Source organism: Cydia pomonella, chromosome 14 (genome assembly GCF_033807575.1).
Source record: "Cydia pomonella isolate Wapato2018A chromosome 14, ilCydPomo1, whole genome shotgun sequence".
Lineage (NCBI taxonomy): Eukaryota > Metazoa > Arthropoda > Insecta > Lepidoptera > Tortricidae > Cydia > Cydia pomonella.
Window position 1 is genome coordinate 1,599,207 of NC_084716.1, and position 24,318 is coordinate 1,623,524.

The 24,318-nt window shown below is 43.5% G+C and overlaps 2 protein-coding genes across 4 annotated transcripts in view; one reads left to right on the plus strand and one right to left on the minus strand.

Moving 5' to 3' along the window:
- Nucleotides 1–56: 56 nt before the first annotated feature.
- Nucleotides 57–2,025, plus strand: LOC133524712 (probable asparagine--tRNA ligase, mitochondrial). The gene is made up of 3 exons (XM_061860850.1): nt 57–311; nt 386–1,396; nt 1,701–2,025. The coding sequence occupies exons 1-3, from the start codon at nt 189–191 to the stop codon at nt 1,956–1,958; spliced, it is 1,392 nt and encodes a 463-aa protein (XP_061716834.1). The 5' UTR covers nt 57–188; the 3' UTR covers nt 1,959–2,025.
- Nucleotides 2,026–3,862: 1,837 nt separating this feature from the next.
- Nucleotides 3,863–24,318, minus strand: part of LOC133524708 (uncharacterized) — a 31,421-nt gene continuing 10,965 nt past the window's right edge. For all 3 annotated transcript variants that reach the window (XM_061860840.1, XM_061860839.1, XM_061860838.1), the window contains exons 8-18: nt 18,664–18,808; nt 17,825–18,081; nt 15,976–17,529; nt 15,223–15,562; nt 14,505–14,731; nt 12,152–12,378; nt 11,539–11,691; nt 11,246–11,338; nt 10,953–11,088; nt 6,098–8,607; nt 3,863–5,622 (exon numbers count right to left, since the gene is read on the minus strand). In XM_061860840.1, coding sequence (XP_061716824.1) covers nt 5,437–5,622; nt 6,098–8,607; nt 10,953–11,088; nt 11,246–11,338; nt 11,539–11,691; nt 12,152–12,378; nt 14,505–14,731; nt 15,223–15,562; nt 15,976–17,529; nt 17,825–18,081; nt 18,664–18,808 — 5,828 coding nt within the window. In that variant the 3' untranslated portion in view covers nt 3,863–5,436. The remainder of the gene's footprint in view (nt 5,623–6,097; nt 8,608–10,952; nt 11,089–11,245; nt 11,339–11,538; nt 11,692–12,151; nt 12,379–14,504; nt 14,732–15,222; nt 15,563–15,975; nt 17,530–17,824; nt 18,082–18,663; nt 18,809–24,318) is intronic.

Below are 24,318 nucleotides of genomic sequence, written 5' to 3' on the forward strand. Positions count from 1 at the left end.
CAATTGAACTAAAAACCGTAAAACACTTTACGATTGAATCAGACTCATCTGTATGATCGTGTAAAACAATTAAAAAAAAAATAGAGTGGTAAGATTGACAATGACATTTACTTGACATTGACAGTTTACTCACAACCTAGAAATTCTCTAATCTCTAATTTGTTATGTTATGAAAATTATAACAGAAAATGTGGCTTAAAAACCTGCTCATATTCAGAGACATCTCCAAAATATCAAATAGTTCTAGAAACTATACTGCAATTGCTTCCGTTCTAGAGAAAGCCAATGTTGGAGAAATTGCCGAAGTCAAGGTTAGGAATAATATGAAAATTGCCATAATTTATCTATTTTTTAAAATGTGTAATACAATTTTTATTCTTTCTAGGGATGGGTGAAGAACCTTCGAGTGCAAAAAGAGTTAATATTTGCCGATGTAACGGATGGATCCAGCGCAAAAAGACTTCAGATCGTGATACCGAAGAAGTTAAAAACAGATGCGCTGACGTACGGTAGCTCGGTGCACATTACTGGCAAGCTGTCCTGCAGCCCGCGGGGGCAGCTCGAGCTCGCCGCCGACAGCGTTAAGGTCCTTGGAGAGTGCGTAGTGGCCGATGGCTACCCTTTCAACCCGCGCACTACCCATCCTCATGAATACATTCGGCAATTCATGCACCTACGAGCGCGCACCAACTACATATCCTCAATCTTACGAGTTCGAAATGCTGTTACTAGGCACATACATGACTTCTACACATCTAAAGATTACATGCATGTACATACACCCATGTTAACTTCAAATGACTGTGAAGGGGCAGGTGAAGTGTTTAAGGTTCAGCCTGATAATGAAGAGACGGTCAAAGCCATGATGCAGGAGGGCAAAGATAGGGACACTGTTTACTTTGGCACTAAGACATTCTTGACAGTATCGGGACAGTTGCATTTAGAAGCAATATGCCGAGGCATGGGCAATGTATACACACTAGGACCAACATTCAGAGCAGAGAACTCCCGCTCGAGGCTGCATTTATCAGAATTCTACATGTTAGAGGGAGAGATAGCATTCTGTGATAATATTAAAGATCTCCAATCACATATAGAAGAGTTACTGAAATATATATTTAGGAAGACAAGAGACACAAATGAAGCAGATTTGTATTCTCTAGACAAGGACAATAAAGCTCCTTCATGGTTAGATAAAGAGTTTATTACAGTAACATATGATGAGGCAAGAATATTGCTAGAGAAGAAAGGAATGAGCATAACCGAGGAAGGTATAAATAAAGAGCAAGAGCTGGCATTGGTAGACTACTGCAATGGTGTACCGGTGTTTGTGGTAAAATGGCCCAAGAATTTGAAATCATTTTACATGAAGGAATGTGAAGATGATCCGAACAAGGTATATTCTCATTGTTAAACAAATTTATTTGCTTTTTTTTTTTCAAAATACTCTGATTAAATTGTCATACATTAAATTTGTAAACAATTTAAGTACTGAAATTGTCATTTTACTAACAATAAAATTGTACAAAACCCTACTACACCAGATGATTGCTCAAAGGTTAACTGGAAGAGATCCCTAAAAGGGATAAATATTTGTTTTTTAGTATATTCATGTTCCATGATTGAATCATGAATAAAATAATGTATCTGTTTTTCACACTAACTAATGTATGTAACCAAAAATATATTTTTAATTACAGGTAGATGCCCTGGACCTCCTAACATCAATAACGGGAGAACTAGTAGGCGGGAGTCTCAGAGAGGACAATTACGACAAACTAAAATCCAAGCTGCCATCTGACAGTCTGGACTGGTACTTGGAACTGCGGAAATTTGGCAACATCCCCACCGGAGGCTTTGGACTGGGACTAGAGAGACTCCTGCAGAGTTTGTGTGGAGTGGCCAATATCAAGGATACTCTACCCTTCCCACGGTGGCCACATAATTGTAGTTTGTAAATGTTGTTATATAGGTATAATTTATTTCTTGTTAATAAATGTAATCAATTTACTATTTTTCTATTTATTTAATCTTCTTACCCCTACACTGAGCTTTATATTTGGTCAGCAGGTGAGTAAGCTTGCTTATTCTAAACAAATAATTGAGATATGATGAAGAAATACGAAAAAATGACGTTTAAATCGTCTATTTTTTGTCGCTCTGTTAACTTAAAGCTCGTAAAGTATTGATCGTAGAATAAAAATAAACATGATCAAATTTGTAGGGAATTTTATCCGTAGGTACCTTCGATATCCCCCCCCCCCCCTACACCCTCAGCACAACCCCCACCCTCGAGGACTTTTAGTATGTTTATCTGGAGACCACAAGGTATAAGTATACCAATTTTCAAAACTACATGAATTATTTCCCCCGATTGCCCATATTCGGGTTCGTTTTCTTGAGCTATCTGTATCAAATCCCATTTTGATGACTTTCATTTCGTCAGGTAACAACCACAAGTTCATAGCCATAATGCACCATATCACAACTAAAAGAAGGTTGATTTTTGTTTATTTCTTTTTGTAATTAGTGAGTAAACTTAAATAAATGTCATATACTAAGAAAAAATAATTAGTGATTGTTGGTTGTCGCCAAAGAGCATATAATCACTACGTTCTGGTTGTCGCCTGACGATTAGTTCAAAAAGGGATTCCTCCATTTGCAATAAACTATTTAACAACTATCCATATTTTGAATGATTTTGCCACTATTTTTGTTCAATTAAAACATTTAAAAATGATGAGGGTTTTTAAATGGTACAGTTTAACGACTGTTTTTCCTATAAATAATAAGAAATAATAGAACCTGAGAAAATAAAAGTAACTTTATCTTTGGCACAACTGCAAAAGCCGGCGCGGCGGCAGAGGCGGCCGAAAAATTAAAAAAGATCAAATATAGGGGTCTCGGCCCCGAATACGATTTCGTACCTTTTGGCGTCGAGATCCTTGGCCCGTGGGGTCCGAATGCATCTATACTATTCAAGGGATTATCCAAAAAAATAGCAGACGCTACCGGTGATCGTAGAGCTGGCAGCTTCCTCGCACAGAGAATAAGTATTGCGATACAACGAGGAAATGCTGCCAGCATCTACGGCACCATGCCGCAGGGGGATAGTTTTTAATTATTTATTTTTAGATTTAGATTTTAAGTTTTTGTAGGTATGTATTATGTTGTGTTTTTAACACTTTCGCAACCAGGCAAAATTTCGAACAATACCCCAGAAACCGACACTACTCGCTAGTCGAGCAACGATGTGCAACTCAATGCCGCACGCCGCGAACCCGCTAGTCGGGCAAGCGGCGGACGCTCAGGGCTGTGCCAAGTAATTTTCGTATACTTACGTGAATAAAATTAAATCTGCTGTCTCATCTGTTTATCCGTTTTATTAACGTAACCGGCCAACCAACCAACTAATAAGAATTTTTATTTTGTAATCGCATTAGGTTAAGTAAATAAAAATACAAAGTGAACTAATAAAATATAATAATCAACTGTACCAATTTTTCGACCACACAAGTACATAATAATCAGAAGACTTTTTCTGTTAGTGGCAGTGGCAGCCCTGAGGTAGCGAAGATGCAATGCTTGCCCGCCTGTCGGGTACTTTGGCGTCGCGTGTAGGTTTATAGCTCGTGCCCGACTACCGGGTGCGCCGGCATCTGAGTAAAGTTTACGAGTGCCCGAGTGTCGTGTACGCGGTGTCGAAAGTGTTAAATAAATTGTATTTAACTAAAAAAAATTTTTTATCTATTTACTTTCGAAACCTGAATCCATTGTATCTATACTACTCCTAGTCCTTCCTCATCATGCAAGTAACAAGGGAACTAGAGTTGTTGAGTTGTTATGAAATAAAACACTGATATATGATTGTTAACTTTATTTACAAATTAAAAACTAAATGAAACAAATTATGTGATGTGATTCTTAATTTAACAGAAAATAGAAGAGACAAAGGCAAATTTGTGTACAATAAAAGAAAACCATATTTTTAAATTTTTCATTTTTTTATTAAACAGTTTGAGCAAAAGCTAACTAGAACAGGTAACAATTCGTTAAATCTAACATCCTTCAGTTTCAAGTTGAAACATACTTCAAACAAATATACATAAAGTAAAATTGGCTACCATCACCCGCACTGTTCGGTGGACCTTATTACAAAATATAAGTGAGTGTTGCTGTTTGTTGTTGAAAAGAGATTCAAAATCCTTTTCGCAATTAGAATTAGAGCTTACATACAGGTAAGAAAAGAATCAAAGTTTATGATGACAATAAATGCTCATTTAGACGGCGCGCGAACTCGCATGCGATTTTACCTATTGAGGTTACATTACACATTATTGAGGTTACATTCATTTCAGCCGACCGATCAAATACCGCAATGAAACTCGCATGCGAGTAGTCGCACCGTCTAAATGAGCTCTAAGACAGTCAGTTTTAAGTATATGTAATTTAATAATATGTACAGAAAAATAATGACACCCACCACTCGAGCACACCTAGCTCTCAAACAGAATACACAAACTTAATTTTAATATCACATTTTGTTTAAATTAAAATTATACAATCACTACTTGGTTTCGTACACACATTAGTATAAAAGTAAATTCTATTTCAGTTTCTAAAGAGTCAGACTCTAGCTATTAAACAATTCAGTCCCTATTCAAATCTTACATGCATATATACAAAATAGGAGAGTGAAAAAACCAGTTAGAATTAATTATTTTACAATAATACCAGCAAAATTACATATGAATGTTAAAGTATACATTTTTAAGTTACTAAACTTATTCACGAATTGATAGATCAATCAGTTAATTAATATTTGATAGATCACTTATCTGTTTGGTTGTTATGATTTTTTGAATTCAGAATTTATACATAGCCAATTTATTATATTATTTTAATTTAATTTATTCAATCAAGTCAAATATTTGAGAACCTTTAGAATTTAAAGTTCAACTGTCGAGCTTTCTCCATATAATTTTGGTGCGATAAATGTTTATAATTCCTGTAACAAAATATTGTGACAACACAAATGCACCGTTCTTAAAGTGTCTACAGACGACCACACTGGACCGTGACCTCGGTGCGGTCAAAAATTCAAAATATCTCTCTCTCGCCCTCACTTATAGCTGCGTCCTTAACGGCCGTACAGCGGATCACCTTACACGCGACATGGAGGTCCTGGTGCGGGGCGGCCGTCTCTAGACACTATTACAGTCCACAATATGTTTCTACCACCAAGAGAAGCACAAAAACGAATACCAGTCTTTAATCTTCTTAACCATTAGGGTCCGTACACAAGAAAAGTTACAATCACTTTCGGTAAAGTTTACTCCCATTTGAAATGGAAGCGTACACGCGCACAGCAAAAGGTATCATATTTCGCAGACGGTAACGTTCACTTCCGTTTGAAACTGTCAGCACACACACGCATCACATGATAGAGCAGAGCCCGGAGAGCTCGGTGCCCTTGACTCGGGGCGGCTGGCGGCTGAGCACGACGCCCCGCAGCGCCGGCTTCACGGCGAAGGTCAGCTCGGGCTCCTCGCCCGGCGGCGGCGGCTCGTCGTCGCTCGGCTCGGGCGAGGCGGCGGCGGCGGCGGCGGCGGCCGCGGCGGGCTGCGGGGGCAAACAGATTATTACTTCATTTCAAGTTAAAAGATTGATGACAAGTTGGTATTACCCACAACAGACGCCTTACTGAGCTTACTGTATGACTAGGTCGCTTACTGTGTAAAATGGTCCTTGTAATATTTAGGTATTTATTTATTTGCCGAGGCTATCTTAGAACGAGGTCGCGTACTGAGATGTAGCATATTTTTTTTTATTTTTTTTTTATTGAGAACAGGATTACTGCAAAGTTCTGCCGCCAGAGTGCAGCAGTAGCACCTTTCGTAAACCATAGGGTGACTTATACGTCCTGTGCCTTAAGGCGGTTTGTTTACAAAGGGCCTACCGGGAAACGCGAAAATTGAAATTTACTTATCTGCCTCCTAGACCCCAGATTGTGATGGATCGTGGTAGTGGCGCCCCCTACGCAGAGTTTCACGTAATATTCCCTATTGTCCTGTCGTTCGAATGAAGTGTTTGTCACCTTGTGCGCGGGCGCGCTGATGTTGATGCGGATGGGCGCGGGCGGCGGCGCGGCGGGCGCGAGCGGCTCGGCGTTGCCGTCGATGGCGGCCAGCGCCGCCGCGCGGGGCGTGTCCCTACAAGTGTCGACAGTGGTCACCTTGTGCGCGGGCGCGCTGATGTTGATGCGGATGGGCGCGGGCGGCGGCGCGGCGGGCGCGAGCGGCTCGGCGTTGCCGTCGATGGCGGCCAGCGCCGCCGCGCGGGGCGTGTCCCTACAAGTGTCGACAGTGGTCACCTTGTGCGCGGGCGCGCTGATGTTGATGCGGATGGGCGCGGGCGGCGGCGCGGCGGGCGCGAGCGGCTCGGCGTTGCCGTCGATGGCGGCCAGCGCCGCCGCGCGGGGCGTGTCCCTACAAGTGTCGACAGTGGTCACCTTGTGCGCGGGCGCGCTGATGTTGATGCGGATGGGCGCGGGCGGCGGCGCGGCGGGCGCGAGCGGCTCGGCGTTGCCGTCGATGGCGGCCAGCGCCGCCGCGCGGGGCGTGTCCCTACAAGTGTCGACAGTGGTCACCTTGTGCGCGGGCGCGCTGATGTTGATGCGGATGGGCGCGGGCGGCGGCGCGGCGGGCGCGAGCGGCTCGGCGTTGCCGTCGATGGCGGCCAGCGCCGCCGCGCGGGGCGTGTCCCTACAAGTGTCGACAGTGGTCACCTTGTGCGCGGGCGCGCTGATGTTGATGCGGATGGGCGCGGGCGGCGGCGCGGCGGGCGCGAGCGGCTCGGCGTTGCCGTCGATGGCGGCCAGCGCCGCCGCGCGGGGCGTGTCCCTACAAGTGTCGACAGTGGTCACCTTGTGCGCGGGCGCGCTGATGTTGATGCGGATGGGCGCGGGCGGCGGCGCGGCGGGCGCGAGCGGCTCGGCGTTGCCGTCGATGGCGGCCAGCGCCGCCGCGCGGGGCGTGTCCCTACAAGTGTCGACAGTGGTCACCTTGTGCGCGGGCGCGCTGATGTTGATGCGGATGGGCGCGGGCGGCGGCGCGGCGGGCGCGAGCGGCTCGGCGTTGCCGTCGATGGCGGCCAGCGCCGCCGCGCGGGGCGTGTCCCTACAAGTGTCGACAGTGGTCACCTTGTGCGCGGGCGCGCTGATGTTGATGCGGATGGGCGCGGGCGGCGGCGCGGCGGGCGCGAGCGGCTCGGCGTTGCCGTCGATGGCGGCCAGCGCCGCCGCGCGGGGCGTGTCCCTACAAGTGTCGACAGTGGTCACCTTGTGCGCGGGCGCGCTGATGTTGATGCGGATGGGCGCGGGCGGCGGCGCGGCGGGCGCGAGCGGCTCGGCGTTGCCGTCGATGGCGGCCAGCGCCGCCGCGCGGGGCGTGTCCCTACAAGTGTCGACAGTGGTCACCTTGTGCGCGGGCGCGCTGATGTTGATGCGGATGGGCGCGGGCGGCGGCGCGGCGGGCGCGAGCGGCTCGGCGTTGCCGTCGATGGCGGCCAGCGCCGCCGCGCGGGGCGTGTCCCTACAAGTGTCGACAGTGGTCACCTTGTGCGCGGGCGCGCTGATGTTGATGCGGATGGGCGCGGGCGGCGGCGCGGCGGGCGCGAGCGGCTCGGCGTTGCCGTCGATGGCGGCCAGCGCCGCCGCGCGGGGCGTGTCCCTACAAGTGTCGACAGTGGTCACCTTGTGCGCGGGCGCGCTGATGTTGATGCGGATGGGCGCGGGCGGCGGCGCGGCGGGCGCGAGCGGCTCGGCGTTGCCGTCGATGGCGGCCAGCGCCGCCGCGCGGGGCGTGTCCCTACAAGTGTCGACAGTGGTCACCTTGTGCGCGGGCGCGCTGATGTTGATGCGGATGGGCGCGGGCGGCGGCGCGGCGGGCGCGAGCGGCTCGGCGTTGCCGTCGATGGCGGCCAGCGCCGCCGCGCGGGGCGTGTCCCTACAAGTGTCGACAGTGGTCACCTTGTGCGCGGGCGCGCTGATGTTGATGCGGATGGGCGCGGGCGGCGGCGCGGCGGGCGCGAGCGGCTCGGCGTTGCCGTCGATGGCGGCCAGCGCCGCCGCGCGGGGCGTGTCCCTACAAGTGTCGACAGTGGTCACCTTGTGCGCGGGCGCGCTGATGTTGATGCGGATGGGCGCGGGCGGCGGCGCGGCGGGCGCGAGCGGCTCGGCGTTGCCGTCGATGGCGGCCAGCGCCGCCGCGCGGGGCGTGTCCCTACAAGTGTCGACAGTGGTCACCTTGTGCGCGGGCGCGCTGATGTTGATGCGGATGGGCGCGGGCGGCGGCGCGGCGGGCGCGAGCGGCTCGGCGTTGCCGTCGATGGCGGCCAGCGCCGCCGCGCGGGGCGTGTCCCTACAAGTGTCGACAGTGGTCACCTTGTGCGCGGGCGCGCTGATGTTGATGCGGATGGGCGCGGGCGGCGGCGCGGCGGGCGCGAGCGGCTCGGCGTTGCCGTCGATGGCGGCCAGCGCCGCCGCGCGGGACGTGTCGGGCGCCGCGCGGACCGCCTCCTCCTCCGCCGTTATTATTGGCTCGTCGTCTGCAACGTTATAAGACTTCATTAGCTCTCGTTTTGCATACAACCTGATAGTAGGTACCTATTATTTAAGTATTTTCTCACTTCTCTACATATACATTTTTTATATACATTTACGCTTTTGTTATGTACACTATAAGTATACAATTTTTTTATTATTATTGTTATATTTTTTTCAATTGTAAATCGAAATTTAAAATTAGGAAACTATAGGTCTATAAGGAAATCAATGTGTAGCTATTAGCTAAGTTGCTCATATATTTATTTATTTTTTTAATTTTAAGACTGTTTTTTCTCATTAAATAAAAAATAATGCTATTTTCTAGCGCAAATTTCTTGCGAATTAATAATTTCATTCCTCTTCATAACTTTGTTTTGAAAGACTTGGTTAAAAGTACAGTGGCGGATTTACCAGCAGGCTGAGTAGGCTCGAGCCTAGGGCGGCAGATTTTGGGGGCGGCAAATTTGGGGAACGATTTTTTTTTTTACCTCAGAAATCAAAAAGATTTTTCTATGACGGTTTTCTGATGTCTTACAGTTAGTAGTCTTAGAAGTCTGCAACAAATTTTGTCGATGACTTTTCTCTCTCACTTGTCATTGCACATTCCGAGAGTAGCAAACTTCCATATTCTAGAGTAAAACAGCTAGTTCGCCGCCCCTCAAGCAGTAATCGGCCTCTCGCCTCTGCGCCCTTTGCCCACACTTCTTATGAGTGAAAAGAGCGCAATTGTAAAAAATATGCCTCTCTTCCCACTAACAACCCATACATGCCAGTCTTACTACTGGTTGGAGGCTACGAACTGGATGGTTTGTATATAATTTTTCGATTTTTATTCGAATATAATGAATAATTTAGTGAATAATTTTACCGATTTCAATCTTATGTATCGACTATTATGTGTTTCACATGCACTAGTAGCTTCAGAAAATTCGATTGGAATACAAAAAAAATCTTGAACAGTAATAGCGAGATAGTCTTAAGTCAAAAAATATTTTTTCCCCGAACGCGGTATTTTTTTAATGCTACAATGTTATCAATGACGTCAATGTTGCACGTGCACGTGGCGAGCTTCATTCTCTATTTCAATAACCGTGTGGGTTACCCCGGTTACCCGAACAAATCGAGGCGAAAAACGAAAACAAAATCGGATCAAAGGAAAATAAAGCACGAAACTACGGAACCACGAGTTTTACCCTTACAAAAAATACTGTGTCGTGATTCAAGCGACTTATTTGTGTGTGTGCTGTTATTTTTCGAAGTGTTTCCTGAATTTTATGAATATTTTCACAGCACTGGTAAGTAAAAACTTTTTATAATCATAATAAATTATAATAAATCATTTGTAACGAATTAATTTATTGAAAGAGACCTGCAAAAATATTTTTATTCCGAAACTTGGAACATGGTCACGTTAAATTTTTGAACATTTTCATATTAACTATAAATAGTATTTTAAAAGATTGCTCATGGCTATATTGTGATTTTGTCTTTTTCAACTAAGCAAACATTACAAAATAGAAATAATAATTAAGAATAATATATCGTGATAGCATAGAAAAAAATTACGTTTTTACGTTAAGGAGGTTGGCTACATACGATAAAAATTTAATAAAATTTGGTGATCGTGATAATATTCTTTAGCATCAAATACGATGACAGAATTTATTCGGGCGGGCGGCAAAAACTATTCAGCCTATACCTTGAAAATTTGTAAATCCGCCACTGTAAAAGTAGTATTCCACCTGTCCAATTTCTTGGTCCAATGTGCATTGCGTCCACCTCTCATATAACAAATTGGAGCCGCAAATACACATTGGACCAAAAAATTGGACAGGTGGAATACAAACAGCAAATCAAAAATCATCAGTTCAAACCGAAAGTCACTTTTTGTTGATAGAAAACACCGTAATAAACCAGGACTTCTTGATCCCAATAAAATAATAATTACTCATTTCGATTAATGTTCTGGTAGTCGCTGTCCGAAAAACTAATATGAAAATGGCTTGGACTTAAGGGCGTAACAAATTAAAAAAAAAGCGTGTAAAGTGGGTGTCCACTAAACAAGTCTTTGGGTGGCCGAGCACTGCGGACGCCCTAAGGCCTAATTCTTAAGATTAAATTACACAAACGCTCCCCAAGCTCTTTTAAATTGAAACTGAATGTTTCGACAAAAATGAAGATATTCTCATGGTCATGACTCGTAAATGCGGATCGACAGGCCCCTGCTTTATCCGTATGTAGTCGATCTTGACCTGCTCGTCGCGCTGCTTCCGTTCCGCGCTCATCTCGTGTCATAGTCTTCCAACACTTCAGGTGGCTCCGCCTATATAACCTTGTAAATAATTACCTGGATCGACAGGCTCCTGCTTTATCCGTATGTTCCCGTAGTCGATCTTAGCCTGCTCGTCGCGCTGTTTACGTTCCGCGCTCGTCTCGTCGTCCGTGTCGTAGTCTTCCACAACAACTTCAGGTACTGGCTCCGCCTATAAAAAAAAATGTTATACCAACGGATGTAAATTGTATGTGACAAAAAATAAAACCCAAAGCAGATTTAAATGTTCACATAGGACGGTACGATTACAGTGAGAACGTGGCCTAAAATGGTTAACAAAATGGTAGAAACTATAAACACAAAATCACCTTGAACACAACATCGTCTTCATCTCCGTCTTCCGGTACTTCCTCGTTGGGCGGTTCCGGCACGGGCTCCGACGTGTCGTCCAGGTCGTCGATCTGGTGACAAATGTGCTTTTATTGGCAAAAAAAGAAGTTAATGATGATGATTACTGAACATGAAACTGTACATGTAACCCATTCATGTATAAATTTAAAATAATTATAATTGAGGGGAGTAGGGGTTAAGAAAAAGGCTAATCTTAACACATTAAAATAGGATATGTCTTGGCAAGTTGTGATGAAGTTTTACCACTCACCTCGACAGGTTTGTCGTTGTCAACGACCTCGACGACGGACTCGTTGTCGGAGTTGTCGATCGTGTCGTCGACGTCCTTGATCTCAATGGGTTCCTCCATCTTCTCCTCTTCTGGGGTTTCCTCTTTGGGCGGCTCTTCTTTTGTGAGCGACGCCTGTGAATAATGAATATTATAGTACACTGAATCGTGGCATAATGAGTATTATAGTTGCGTAAATCGTTGTATAATGATTATTTAAGTGCAGAAGTGTCATAAAGTATTTAACGTTAAAATCTGAATTCAAAGTCTAAAGGAGACTACAATGATTAGTCAAAACATTTTTTTTTTTCACTTCTTTTCGAAGCATTGTGGCGTCGTATGTAGATGTTTATGTTTAGTACAAAATTGATTTAAAGTAGACTAGTATGGTACTCGTACATTATCACCAAGGAAAGTAAGGAATTACCAGACGTGGTAGTCGCCGAGACCTGACTAGAGCCGAGCTCAGGCAATCCCTGTTTCCATCTGAGGCATATATGTGGCGTTCCATGCCTAAAGGGTCCTTATGTTCCGTGTACCCTTCTCTGATGGAAAGCCATATGTGTTTTTCTCAACAAATAGAGGGAAGGAATACCTTGTAATCCTCCAAGCACAGCGGATGGTAGTTGTGGTCCAGATGGCGCACGGAGTTCCTGAGATGCCACTCCTCGTGGTCCTCGTTGTAGAACTGCAGGAAGGCGTCGCCGCACAGCGCGCAGGCGGCGCGCGCGGGCGCGCCGGCCGCCACGGACGGCGCCTCCGCCTCGCCCGCCTCCGGCTCCGCGCCCGCCGAGGCGCCGCCGGTCTCGAACCAACTCTTTTCTAAAAGATTAAGTTTTTATAAAATAAAAACCGGCCAAGAGCATGTCGGACCACGCTCAGTGTAGGGTTCCGTAGTTACTCTTCCGTCACAATAAGCTAAACTGAAGCTTAAAGTATAGTAAATTGTTAACCAAGGGATGAAACGGTACCTTTCACCCGAGTTAAACAAATAGGCAAATTTGCATAATCAGTACCTAATTAAAGTAAGTATTTTTACTATGAAGGGAAAACTTTTTGCGATAACCCAAAAACAGCTAAACTGATCATGTCTGCTATAGTTTTCATTTAATGTCTTTCTTAAGCTCTACTTCCACGATTTTTTTCATATTTTTTGGACCTATGGTTCAAAAGTTAGAGGGGGGGGGGCACATATTTTTTTCTTTCTTCCTTCCTTTATTCTTCCTTTATTGCACCATGGTAATCACAAAATGGTATTTACATGCGAAAGAGTAAGTATCTCATGGACCCAGAATGGGTATGGCAATTTTATCCTTAAAACTAACTTAAGTGCTAATACATACATAGGTATTTACATTTAAATTTATCAATAAGTATTTGAATAGGAACATAATAACACTGATTAATTTACATGTCATTATCATTTATGAAATCCTCAACGGTATAATAGTTTTTATGGATAAGAAATGTCTTCAACATTTTTGCGTAAGTTTTGTCGTTCTCCTCTGACCTAATGTAATTTGGAAGTTTGTTATAGTATTTTGCAGCAGCATATTGAGGGCTATTTCGGAATAATTCTAACCTTGGTGCAGGTAGGTGCAGTTTATTTATTAATCTTTCATTTTGCTGCTTTTGAAATAGGTGCATATTTTTCCTTACAAACATGGTCAGTTCGTAAATGTAAATGCATGGTAACGTGAGTATACCATGCTTTGAGAAATAAGGCTCGCAACTTTCTCTGTTATGTTTATTCAGTAATATGCGTATACACCTTTTCTGCATTACAAACAAGTCGTGTGCATCGGTACTATTACCCCACAACACGACACCATATCGCAGCCAAGAATGTGCATAATAATTTTTTTCTTTCGAAGCGATTATCTCCGAATATATTCACTTTATCAAAAAATGTTTCTTGAAAACCCTTATTAGTTTTGAAAGACCTTTCCAACGATACCCCACACTCTAGGATTGAAGCGAAAAAAAAATTTCACCCCCACTTTACGTGTAGGGGAGGTACCCTAAAAAAAATTAAATTTTTAGATTTTATTGTACGACTTTGTCGGATTTATTGATTTATATATCCATGCCAAATTTCAGCTTTCTATCACTAACGACCACGGAGCAAAGCCTCGGACAGACAGACGGACATGGCGAAACTATAAGGGTTCCGTTTTATGCCATTTGGCTACGGAACCCTAAAAAACGAAAATTACTTGTATCAGACCAATTAAGATATTAAGTTCGCAGCGAACTTGACTATAAAATAAACGTTGTGTTCCTGCCGGTACGTAAGGTTGCCAGAGCTCAACGAGGGTACGGAGAGTAACTCCTCTGGAGATGCAGGCGTCAATAGGCTACAGAGACTGCTTACCACCGGGCGGATCGTATGCTTTTTTGCCACCGACGTAGTATAAAAAAAAAAGAATCTTAACTTTTCGCGTAGGTACCTATTTAATTTTGCGATCGAAGTTTCTTAAATAGGTAACAATAGCTCAGTTCAGTCAAAGGGAGGAAATTGATTCTTTCAGGCATTCTCGGCTACGTTCGGCTCAGTACGGCACTCCTGTTTTATTTTATTTGTTTTGCCTGTAATACTAGTCCAGGTAGTAACAAACAGTGAGTTAGATATATTACCTCTCTCCTCCAGGTCTTCAAGCTCCTCATATTGCACCCAGTCCGCCAATTCGTAACGCCAGTGCCGGGAATGTGCTCTCCCTGCCGAGTCCCGTTCTCTCCTGTTCTGCCTGAAGTGCTAGTCCAGGTAGTAACAAACAATGTGTTAGATATATTACCTCTCTCCTCCAGGTTTTCGACCTCCTCATATTGCACTCAGTCCGTCAAATCATCATGCCAGTGGCAGGAATGTGGTCTCCGAGCCGAATCCCATTCTCTCCTGTTCCGTCTGAAATGCTAGTCTAGGTAGTACCGGACAGTATAGACAGTACCTCTTTCCTCTAGGTCTTCAAGTTCTTCGTACTGCACCCAGTCCGCCAAATCATAATGCCAGTGCCTTGAATGTGCTCTCCGAGCCGAGTCCCGTTCTCTCCTGTTCTGCCTGAAGTGCCAGTCGAGATGCTGCGAGTAGCGGACGGTGTGCTCGGGAGGGAAGCGAGCGCCGCAGCCGCTGCATTGCATGCCGCCGTATAGTTTCGCTACGAGGGCTGGTTGCTTCCTATACGACAAAAAAAGATTTTAACCATTGGATGCATGACGTTCTCTTGAAATTAAGATTTTGTTATGACAATATAAATTCTTAATTGAAAGTGAATTTGGTTGTCATTCTGGTTGGTTTAGTATGAGAGTCGTGTAAAGATTCTCGGCAGACTAATCTGCCGAAAAGTGGGAATATGAAAAAGAGGCCGCAGATGCGAACTCTTTAATTATTATTGCGATTGAATTAAAAAAGTGGCTTTCAATATGAATAAGGATATACGTTATTTAAGATCATTTGGTAAAATACGCACAATTTTGGTGGCCATCTTACGGTCGTAAAGATGTTAATTTTAAATTGCATGACCGATTGAAAATGTTACTTCCGTAGCAATCGTAATAATTTTCTACAACAGCATGGCCACCAATTCAGCACGGCACGCAATGGAATCAGAGAACTACCATACAGTGTAAGCGTAATAAAATATAGACATGTATTAAAATAAAACTCACTGTCTCAGCGTCTCCGGTCTGCTCAAGTCCACCCGATGAATCACATTCCTATCTTCCCTAGGCTTAATTTTCTCTTCAATCCTCGGCTCTTCCCGTTCCTTCGTCTCCTCTTTAACTTCCTGTGTCTTGATAATACCCGTAGCCACTAGTTTAGCGAATAGATCTTCAATATTCCCAAGGACAGGGAAGGCGGGTTTCTGCTCGGTGGGTGCGGGTGTTTCCAGGCCGGGGATGTTGTTGGGGCGGTGCGGCGGGAAGAGAGGCTCGGCGGAGCTGTAGTCGGAGGCCGAGGCCGGCGCCATGCTGGACGGCATGAGGCTGGCTAGCATGTCGAGGCCACCTAGGAAAAATCCACGATTAGTAGGAGTTTCTGACAAAAAATATGGACTATTAAATGAATTTTATTATACTTCACGTAAGTTTCAATACGCATTTTGATAAATTAACGGTCAAATCCGCCTTGGCTAAATATATGTCTTAATAGGAAGCGTGCATGAACTGTGAAACTCAATATCTATGTTGGAGCTAATTATGAAGTTTTCAATTTAAGCCACAAGATGGTAGACTCTGCAACGCTCAAGGGAGTGTGTAAATTGTAGGGGTATCATCTGCTTAATGGCGTTAAGTGTCCATTTAAAGGTTAAGTTCTCGTATCGTGGCTATTTCACAAAAACCAAACAATCCTGTAAATATTTAATAATATCACAAAGGATGGAGACAAATGGAATGGAGATCTAAATAAAGATGACTCACCTTGGTTAGACATTTCATTCTCCGGACTCGGCGTCTTATTGGGCCTCGGTGGTTCCGGATCCGTCTCCATCTTCTCAACCCTGGTCGGCACAACTGCTTCACTGGGCGCCACCTCCACCCCCTGCATACCAGGAGGAGGATTATGCCCCGGCCTTACATGTCGAGGCAATACTGAGAATCTGATGAAATGCTTCTCGTTCCCTATGAATATAGGCCTCGGTAGCCCTCCGAATTCTACTTGGAAAGGCTGCTCATTGATCAGAACTGTTCTGAAAGCGTCGACGAAGCGTATAGTGAAGAATTGGTTGTTAATACTGAACGTTTGCACTTTAGCGTCCAAGAATATGGGGCACATCTGCGTAGCGTCTACTATTAGGTTAATTTTTCCACCTACAAGGTCAGTGCGCTTCAATTTTCCTATATCTACTTGAGGTAGTGGGCCTTCGAGATGGATTAATCTAGGTTTTCCATCGATTATGACTCCAAGAGGCGCGCCTCCAAAGAAACACTCATGCCATCTTCCATTTATGAATAGCTCCCGTGTCGGAGCTCCAAATCTGATGTCAAACACTTGATCATCGATCTCAACCTGCTTGTAATCTTCATTAAAGTTTAGGACTATAGAATCCTTGTTATCGAACGTGACCCGCCTGCTGCCAGGAAGGAACTTGATTTCTCGCGGATCGTCCCAATCCATCATGATAATAGCAGTCTCTCCATAGAACCTGATCTCTCTGGGGATTCCATCGATTTGAATAGTCTTTACTGGGTCTTGGTCGACGTATTCCAAAGCTTGAATGTTGGTCGGTGGGATGATGACGCCCGGAGCACCGAGGGGTGGTGGAGTGCCAGCACGCTCATAAGGTTCTAATGGACATTCGCCCTGGAAGTTGCCCATTTGAGGCGTTGGAAGTTGCATCTGAGGAGCAGGGAAAGGCAGGCGAGGCTCGAATGGAGCTCGCGGCGCCCGCTTATCGAACTTTCCTCTGAAAAACGGTGGGACTACGCCTCGAGGTCTTCTTGCGAACTCATCTCCTCTTGGTCTGAAAGGCCCGCGCCAGACGGGCTGAGGTCCAGGGCCCGCGAACATGGGCATCATGGGCGGCCGGGGGAGCAGACCCTTCGATGGTACTTCCATCATTCTCATATCAGAATCTTGCATGAAACTCATTTCCGGCGGTCCATCTGGTTCAGCGAATGGACCCGGTATTACTCTCTCATCTATATCCCCGAAGTTATTTCCTTTCGGAGACGATTTTGGACTTGCCACCTTATTGTTTTCTACATGGGCGTGTAGTTTTCTCTTAGATATCTCTAGGGATTCTCTCTGCTTCGCTTCTTTAAGCTTCAGCTTCTCATTTAGCTGTAGAACTTGGAACATGAGGGTATTATACTGATTCTTGTCTAGTTTGCCATCGCTGAACTGTTCCTTGGCTTGGTTCATGATGATGGAAATGGTTTTCTTGTGGTCTTCACAGTCAAACTCCTCGGGGTTCTCGAGCCGTAAGTCTACGTCTTCTGAGCTGATGGTTCGCCGCCTTTCTTTTTCCACACCTAGAATTAAGAAACCAAATAAATATAGCAAAATGTGGTTTTAACCAGTGGCGGATCCAGAATTTTGGTTTGAGAAGGGCTTGAACCCTATGAGGGTAAGTTTACGTAAGGACCCTACATTTTATCATGTACTCAGGTGCTTTTTTGGCTTGAACCGCTTAGCACCGTCAGCCCCCCTAAATCCGCTACTGGGTGAAACTATCACAGCGCCAACATTACGCAATAGGAATGGACTAGTGTGCCGAGAAATGTAAAAAAAAATGTAGACAGCTACTTGTAGTATCTAAGCACTTACTTGGAGATTTGCTGAACAGGAACGGTCTTCCCAGCCTATCTTTTCCTTTAGTCGCTTCGGCCAACTTCGCCCTGACTAGATCCAGCTTAGAAGGAGTTTTCTTCGTCTCCTCTCTCTCCTTAACCTCGTTCCAGTCTTTCTTAGGAGACACGTGTGGGGAGTCTTGGGTGAATACCCCGCTGTCCGCTTTGGGGGAAGCGGCGGTTTCCTCCACTTGGGGCAGTTGGCGGAGGTCCACGTCTTCGTTGCCGAATAGTCTTAAAGAAAGAAGATCAGGGGTGTTATTCTAAGTTATCAATTACATGTTTAAGTTGTATTGTACGTATCTAAAAGCATCCCGTACCTATTGTAACTAACATAAGCAAAAAATAGTGCTATTTTTTTTTAATATTACTTGAATATCTTTTAATACTTTTTGAGCTGCTGGACGGCTCTGAAATAACTGATAGCTACTTTTATTTTGGCCCCGCCCTATAAGCTTATAGTGGAGACAATGCACTGAGAATAAAATAGCCATACGTCAAGCGCTATCAGTAGGTACAGTGGGTCTGTGAAATATCACTCTAAAGAAGGACACTACACAAGCATTCCTGTAACACGGGAAAATGAAAAATCTTTTCGCGCACGCGAGACCCTAACTCGCTTCATTTAGAATCATTTATTTATATACTTTATATACTTCTGCGGGGCAGCCCGACTGCTCACTTTTCTCCCCACAAAACAAACAAAGCTTAGACTCTGATTCAGAAAGGAGTAAGCTCTTATAGTGACAAAGAGGAAAATCTGCAATAAGAGTAAGCTATTCGCTACAAGACTTCCAAGTACAAATGAATGTATACCTGTCAAACTTATCAATCTTGTTCTTCTTCGGTTTGCCCTCCAGCAGCTCCGTGGACGACCGCTTCTGGGCCACAGGCGCTGCCTTCTCGGCCTGGACTGTCGGTAACACTCGCAGATCCACGTCTTTGCTCTCCGGCGCCTCATCTGCAAAGTGGACTGTATTGTTACGCAATTTTAAGGTCGAGTTTTGAATGCCATTATGTTGCCTGCTTACCGGTGCCGCGGTGGTTTGCTCCCGGCAGTTGTCACATAACTTTGTGTTTACGCATTCATTTTTGTGGCCCGTTTAAGTTTTTTTTTTTAATATAATGTATAGGCAGTTTCTAAAGGTATTTCGACTGACATAACAGAGATTTAGGGCCAGTTGCACCAACTGCACTGGACAGACTAATCTACATCACTCAACAGAGAACTATTTAAATTGCCATACAATAAAATTTTGCAAACGCTGAGTGACAGACGTGGTGCAACCGACCCTAAGTATTCCATCCCTGGATTGTTTCCAGGTAATAAAAATGTTATTGCTAAATAATTTACAATAACTATCTGATTACATAAGTTCTGCAAATTTCAAGGTATTTAAGATTTAGATAAGACACTTTTATTTACTATGATATTCTATTAGACTAATTAATGAATAAAAGGTATGGATAAAACTACAAGTACCTATAAGTATTGTTTCCTACTTTTGAAAAGAATGTTAGAACACAACTAGAAATTACTATAAAACTAAATTAAACAGAAATTATTTAGAACTCGGATCTGGTCGTTAATTTAAGGTGGAAATTGATTGCCATAAGAGTAGTTTCTCACTTTAGTGTTAACAGAAAAACCATTATTGTGACAATCATTTATCAAGCGTACCTAATCTAATTTCGTTCGTCGTAAGTATATCGTTATCTGAGAAAATTTACTTTATCACACCTGAGATAAGGTCTCTTTTCCCAGAAACGTTTTTTACCATGGAATTTCCTATAAGTGACAGTCCTATCAAAAGGGACCTTATGGCGTCGGCGCTTAAGGTATTTCGTAAGTCTAAACCCTGACTTTAGAGTCCGCAGCTCGGCCAAATTTCACCTTCCCATACAAACGGAGTATAATTCTTATTTTAAAACAACGGGTCGGATTGCAATGAAATTTGCACATACAATGACACTTATACCTTAGTATATGTCTTTAATAAGTTTATATAGCTCCAGCTTATAAAACAAACGAAATAGAGCAGAAACTCTTGTATGAAAAACTTAATTTCGCTGTATTTTTGAACTATGGTATTTGAAGCTACATAAACTAATTGGATGAATCAACTTTTTAGCGTCACTCGTTGCCTTGGTTACGATTAGTTGTCCAGGGGACAAAAGTTCATTTAAATACTGATTTTATGGTACTAAAATGTATCAAACTTGCGTTTTTGTGGTCGTTATAACCAATGTTCATAATGGGCTCCTTACTAAGCATGTTAATAGAACCGCATACACCGTCTCTTCAAACAAACTGTGCCACTGTTGTCCCTTGGACAACGGGACAGGATAACAAAACAAAAAAGTTGATTCACCCAATTACAGGCATAGATATACCTGATCCTATTGTAAGTACAAAGTTTCAGAGCAATCTAGCTAGAGGTGTTAAAATGAGACCGTAACTACGTTTGCATGGCAAACAAAAATAAATACATACATTTAATTTTTCTTAAAAAAATTGTTTCGTGTTATTAAAAGTGTAACATTTGTTCTAGTTACTTGCAACCTCTCAGAAAAATAAAACTAGGCTTAAATAAAAGTACATTGAATGAAACAGAAAACCTGAGCTTTCATGGATGCAGGTACAAATTTTAAGTGTAAAATCATCAAATATCTAACAATGATATTTCCCAAAGCAAACTCTCCATATACGAGCACTTTATTAAAATACACGACTTTTCAAAATAATAAATATAACATTGCCAACAAAATATTATTAATTTAGCTTAGTGATCCAAACGCAAAGCGTATCTTTGTCCCCGCTAAACGTATCTTCTAAAAATTATCCATTTAGTCTGACCAACCTAACTCTGCAGCGATTTTGATAGCACATACTGCAAGTGTAGTTTTAAACGTCATAATTTCATAGAAGTTTGACGTTTAAAATAATACCAGCACGGCCTCTGCTTTCAAAATCACTGCAGAGTTAGCTTGGTCAGACTCTAACATGCAAAATCAACCTTTCGTAGAATGTCTCCACTGCGTTTCCACCAGAGATGTGCAAGGATGCGTTGCGATGTGTAGATACCCATTATAATCACTGCACACTGAGCGATGAAAACAAATCAAGTGATTCTATTGGTTCTTAACAAACACATCCCTCGCACATCTCTGGTAGAAACGCAGCTTTATTACAGCTCTTCTTCCCCCTCTCCCAGGCCTAGGCCTCCCAGCCTAGGTAGTACAGTTATGCTAATTGCGAAAAGTTTCAAAAAACCCGGAAAAGTTTTTTGGATATTTCAGACAAAATCCACAAGAAAAAACCGGTCAAGTGCGAGTTCGATTAACTCGACCGAGGGTTCCGTACAAACTTAGAAATATCTCATATAAGCACGAAAGACTTGATCAGAAGTATACTAAGCATAATTGTGTACAGCGCCATCTATCGGCGAATTGGCTGACTAATTTGCGAGACCTGTATGTATATTTGTTTTTCAGGGAAATTCTTCATCATCTGAACCGATTATAATATAAGAATAATTGTTTAATTATTTTTTTATGTAAAAGGTGTTTTAGTATAATCTCATATAAATTTCAAGAATAAAAAAACACTTGCAAAGGGGGTTAAATTGCAAATTATAATTGGAAATGTTTTTTGATAATTAAAGAAAAAGTTATCAGATAGAGATGTGATGTGAAAATGAGAAGATTCCATGAACATTTCCAAAAGCCATTTCGCAATTTTGGAAACACATCTGTCTACGAAGACAAAGATCTTTTCGAAATAAGATTAGTTAATACTAAACGGACATCTAGCGGAATTGACTTGGTTTTGCAAAGGGAGAAAGGGCCATTTTGCGGGTGGATTACTTATTGTGCGCCCTAGCCGAAATTTGCGCAGTTTTAACTTTAGAGAGGATTTTGAACATAAGCCTCTGAACCTTATTTGCCTTCAAATAAGGTTCACAGTGCCAATTGTTGGGATACAGGCAATTAGCTTCACTGCATTTTTTTTTTTAAAGTTGACAATCGAATATATTTCCCGTGAGATTCAAATGTGTCTAATAAACCTGATAGCTATTGTACCCCAGAAACTCACGAATTACAAGAGTAAATGTGGCGGTGAAAACGCTCCATACACAAAGCGAGCGTGATGTGACGTCATCTCACTCAGGTCTGCGCCGAAATGTTTACATAAGAAACACAGTTGTGATACATTTTTTTCTCCTGATAACAAAAAGAATCCGTTAAAAGTGTAATCTGTTAAAAAGGCAATAAAAAAAAAGTAGAAATATTGCATTTTTAAACGAGTTTCTTTATATAAAATTGCGGAATTCACGTTTCTAGATTACTTTAGTGTTGTTGAACGTGATTATTGAAAAATAATCATTATTATTATTCAGAGCCCACTGTGTCCCACTGCTTGGAAAAGGCCTCATCCCTCTTTTTTCCATTCGTCTCTGTTTAGTGCTATATCTGGCCGGCCTCTCAAAAAGGAGTCCAAGTTATCACGCCATCGCCAACCAGGTCTACCGGCTCTTCGGTTAGACTCATAGGGAGCCCCACTCAGTGGTTATCTTGGCTTGGCCTACAAGTCGTCCGGCATTCGGCAGACATGACCCGCCCAGTCCCATTTTAACTTGACCGCTTTCCGAGCTACGTCTATTATTTGAGTCTTAGAGCGCAGCGCAGTGTTTCGGACTCGATCCCTTAATGACACCTAATATGCTGCGCTCCATCTCTGGTAAACCCCGAGTTTAGACTTCTGAGCTTCCGTCAAAGACCAGGTCTGAGCACCGTAGTTAAGAACTGGAAGTACGCACATATCCATGAGCCTACGCTTCAGGGACAGAGGTAGGTCTCCGTTCATCGGGTTTCAAAATAATTGCAAAATATTTTTTATGCACGAAGTCAATTGGCAAGTTTACCCTGCATTTCGAGAAAAATCGATCTAGCCAGGAAACATGCGCATAACTGGGCAAATAATTTACCTATTCGTTACCTACACCGCTACATAAATGTCAACAAAAAAATATCTTACGTATAGGTACAAATCAAAATGTAGATTTAGTAGCAAAGAGAGAGTAATTAAATTTGTAATCGTCTACTCATCATCATCTCCTAGCCGTTTTCGACCACAGCGACTGCGTTCTACCGCTGAGAGCGTCGCTGGTGCGCTCTCAGGTGACTGATATAGCCAATTTTTGCAGCAAATGTACGACCACACTCGTTGCAAGTCAGCACCCCTCCGACATAATTGTAAAGTATAGCCCGCAGGTGGTCTGGCCTTCAGCTCGTCGCGCTTAGCGTCGAGTTCTGTGAGCCGCCTGGCTTCAAACTGACGCACCTGAGTCTGCACAATATGCCTCCAACGTAGACGGTCACTGGCTAGACTCTCCCACTTCGTTGGCTCTATATAAGCTCTCTTCATATGCCGTTTCAACACATCTTTGAACCGCAAGAATTGGCCGCCTTGTTTGCGCTTTCCATCTTGCAGTTCGCAGTAGAAGATGCGTTTCGCGACTCGGTCTTGGGACATGCGGGAGACATGACCGCACCATCGCAGCTGTCGTCTCATTAGGTAGGCCTCTATTCCAGCGACATCGGCACGCCTAAGGATCTCCGTGTTTCTAACACGGTCAGACCAATGGACGCCCATAATTTCGCGAAGGCATCTCAGATGGAAGCTGTCTAATGAGCGTCTACTATCGTCTACTATTCCAACACTCGATATGAGCTACACGGAAATGCTACAAAAACTACTGAAAGAAAAAGACGAACAAAAACAGGTTGCTGTTCCTGTTCGATAATGCCGCTTTAAACTTTTCGCATTTTTACTTTCCAGAAGCGTATCGTAAATAATCAGGTTTATATTTTTACCCGAAAGCATGACGCTAAGGAGGGTAAAGTATTTAATCCTAATATACAACTAAACGACCATATATTATTGTGATAGTAAATGTTTTCATATGGGACATTTTAAGAAAACGCGCCTATAGTTTGTTTTTCGAGAAAGCAGACATCACCGCTAACTAGCCGTCATGTGAAAGTATGCTTTCCAAAAAAGTCGAGCACGCAAGTATTCTGCTTTTTAATACTTAGTGGACCAAAGGCGAAAACGATGTTCAAAATTGCTATGAAAAAAAAAGGAAATTATGAAAAATCCGTGATTTCTTCAATGACGCCACTTGCTTCGTCGATACTTCCATCATATACTTACCACACTTTGCGTATCCCAGCCCATGAGATTCAATTGCTTAGCTCTTTATTCATAACATAATACTTAATTTAAATAGTTCAAATCGGACCCGGAGGTTATTGCTTGCATAGCTTTCTTGTATAACTCAAAATATTTGTGACTTTTTCGTAAAATTAATTAGACAGTGAAGTATAAGAAAATATAAGATGAACTTATCTTTGGTATGTGTGCGTGAAGATAATAATTGCTTGCATAGCTTTCTTGTATAATTCAAA

Bases quoted from the DNA above. Each gene is read 5' to 3' on its own strand.
- LOC133524712 (XM_061860850.1), top strand. From the start codon at position 189: ATGTGGCTTAAAAACCTGCTCATATTCAGAGACATCTCCAAAATATCA. The intron at 312-385 runs GTTAGGAATAAT...TATTCTTTCTAG, and splicing joins GAGAAATTGCCGAAGTCAAG to GGATGGGTGAAGAACCTTCG. The intron at 1,397-1,700 runs GTATATTCTCAT...TTTTAATTACAG, and splicing joins GTGAAGATGATCCGAACAAG to GTAGATGCCCTGGACCTCCT.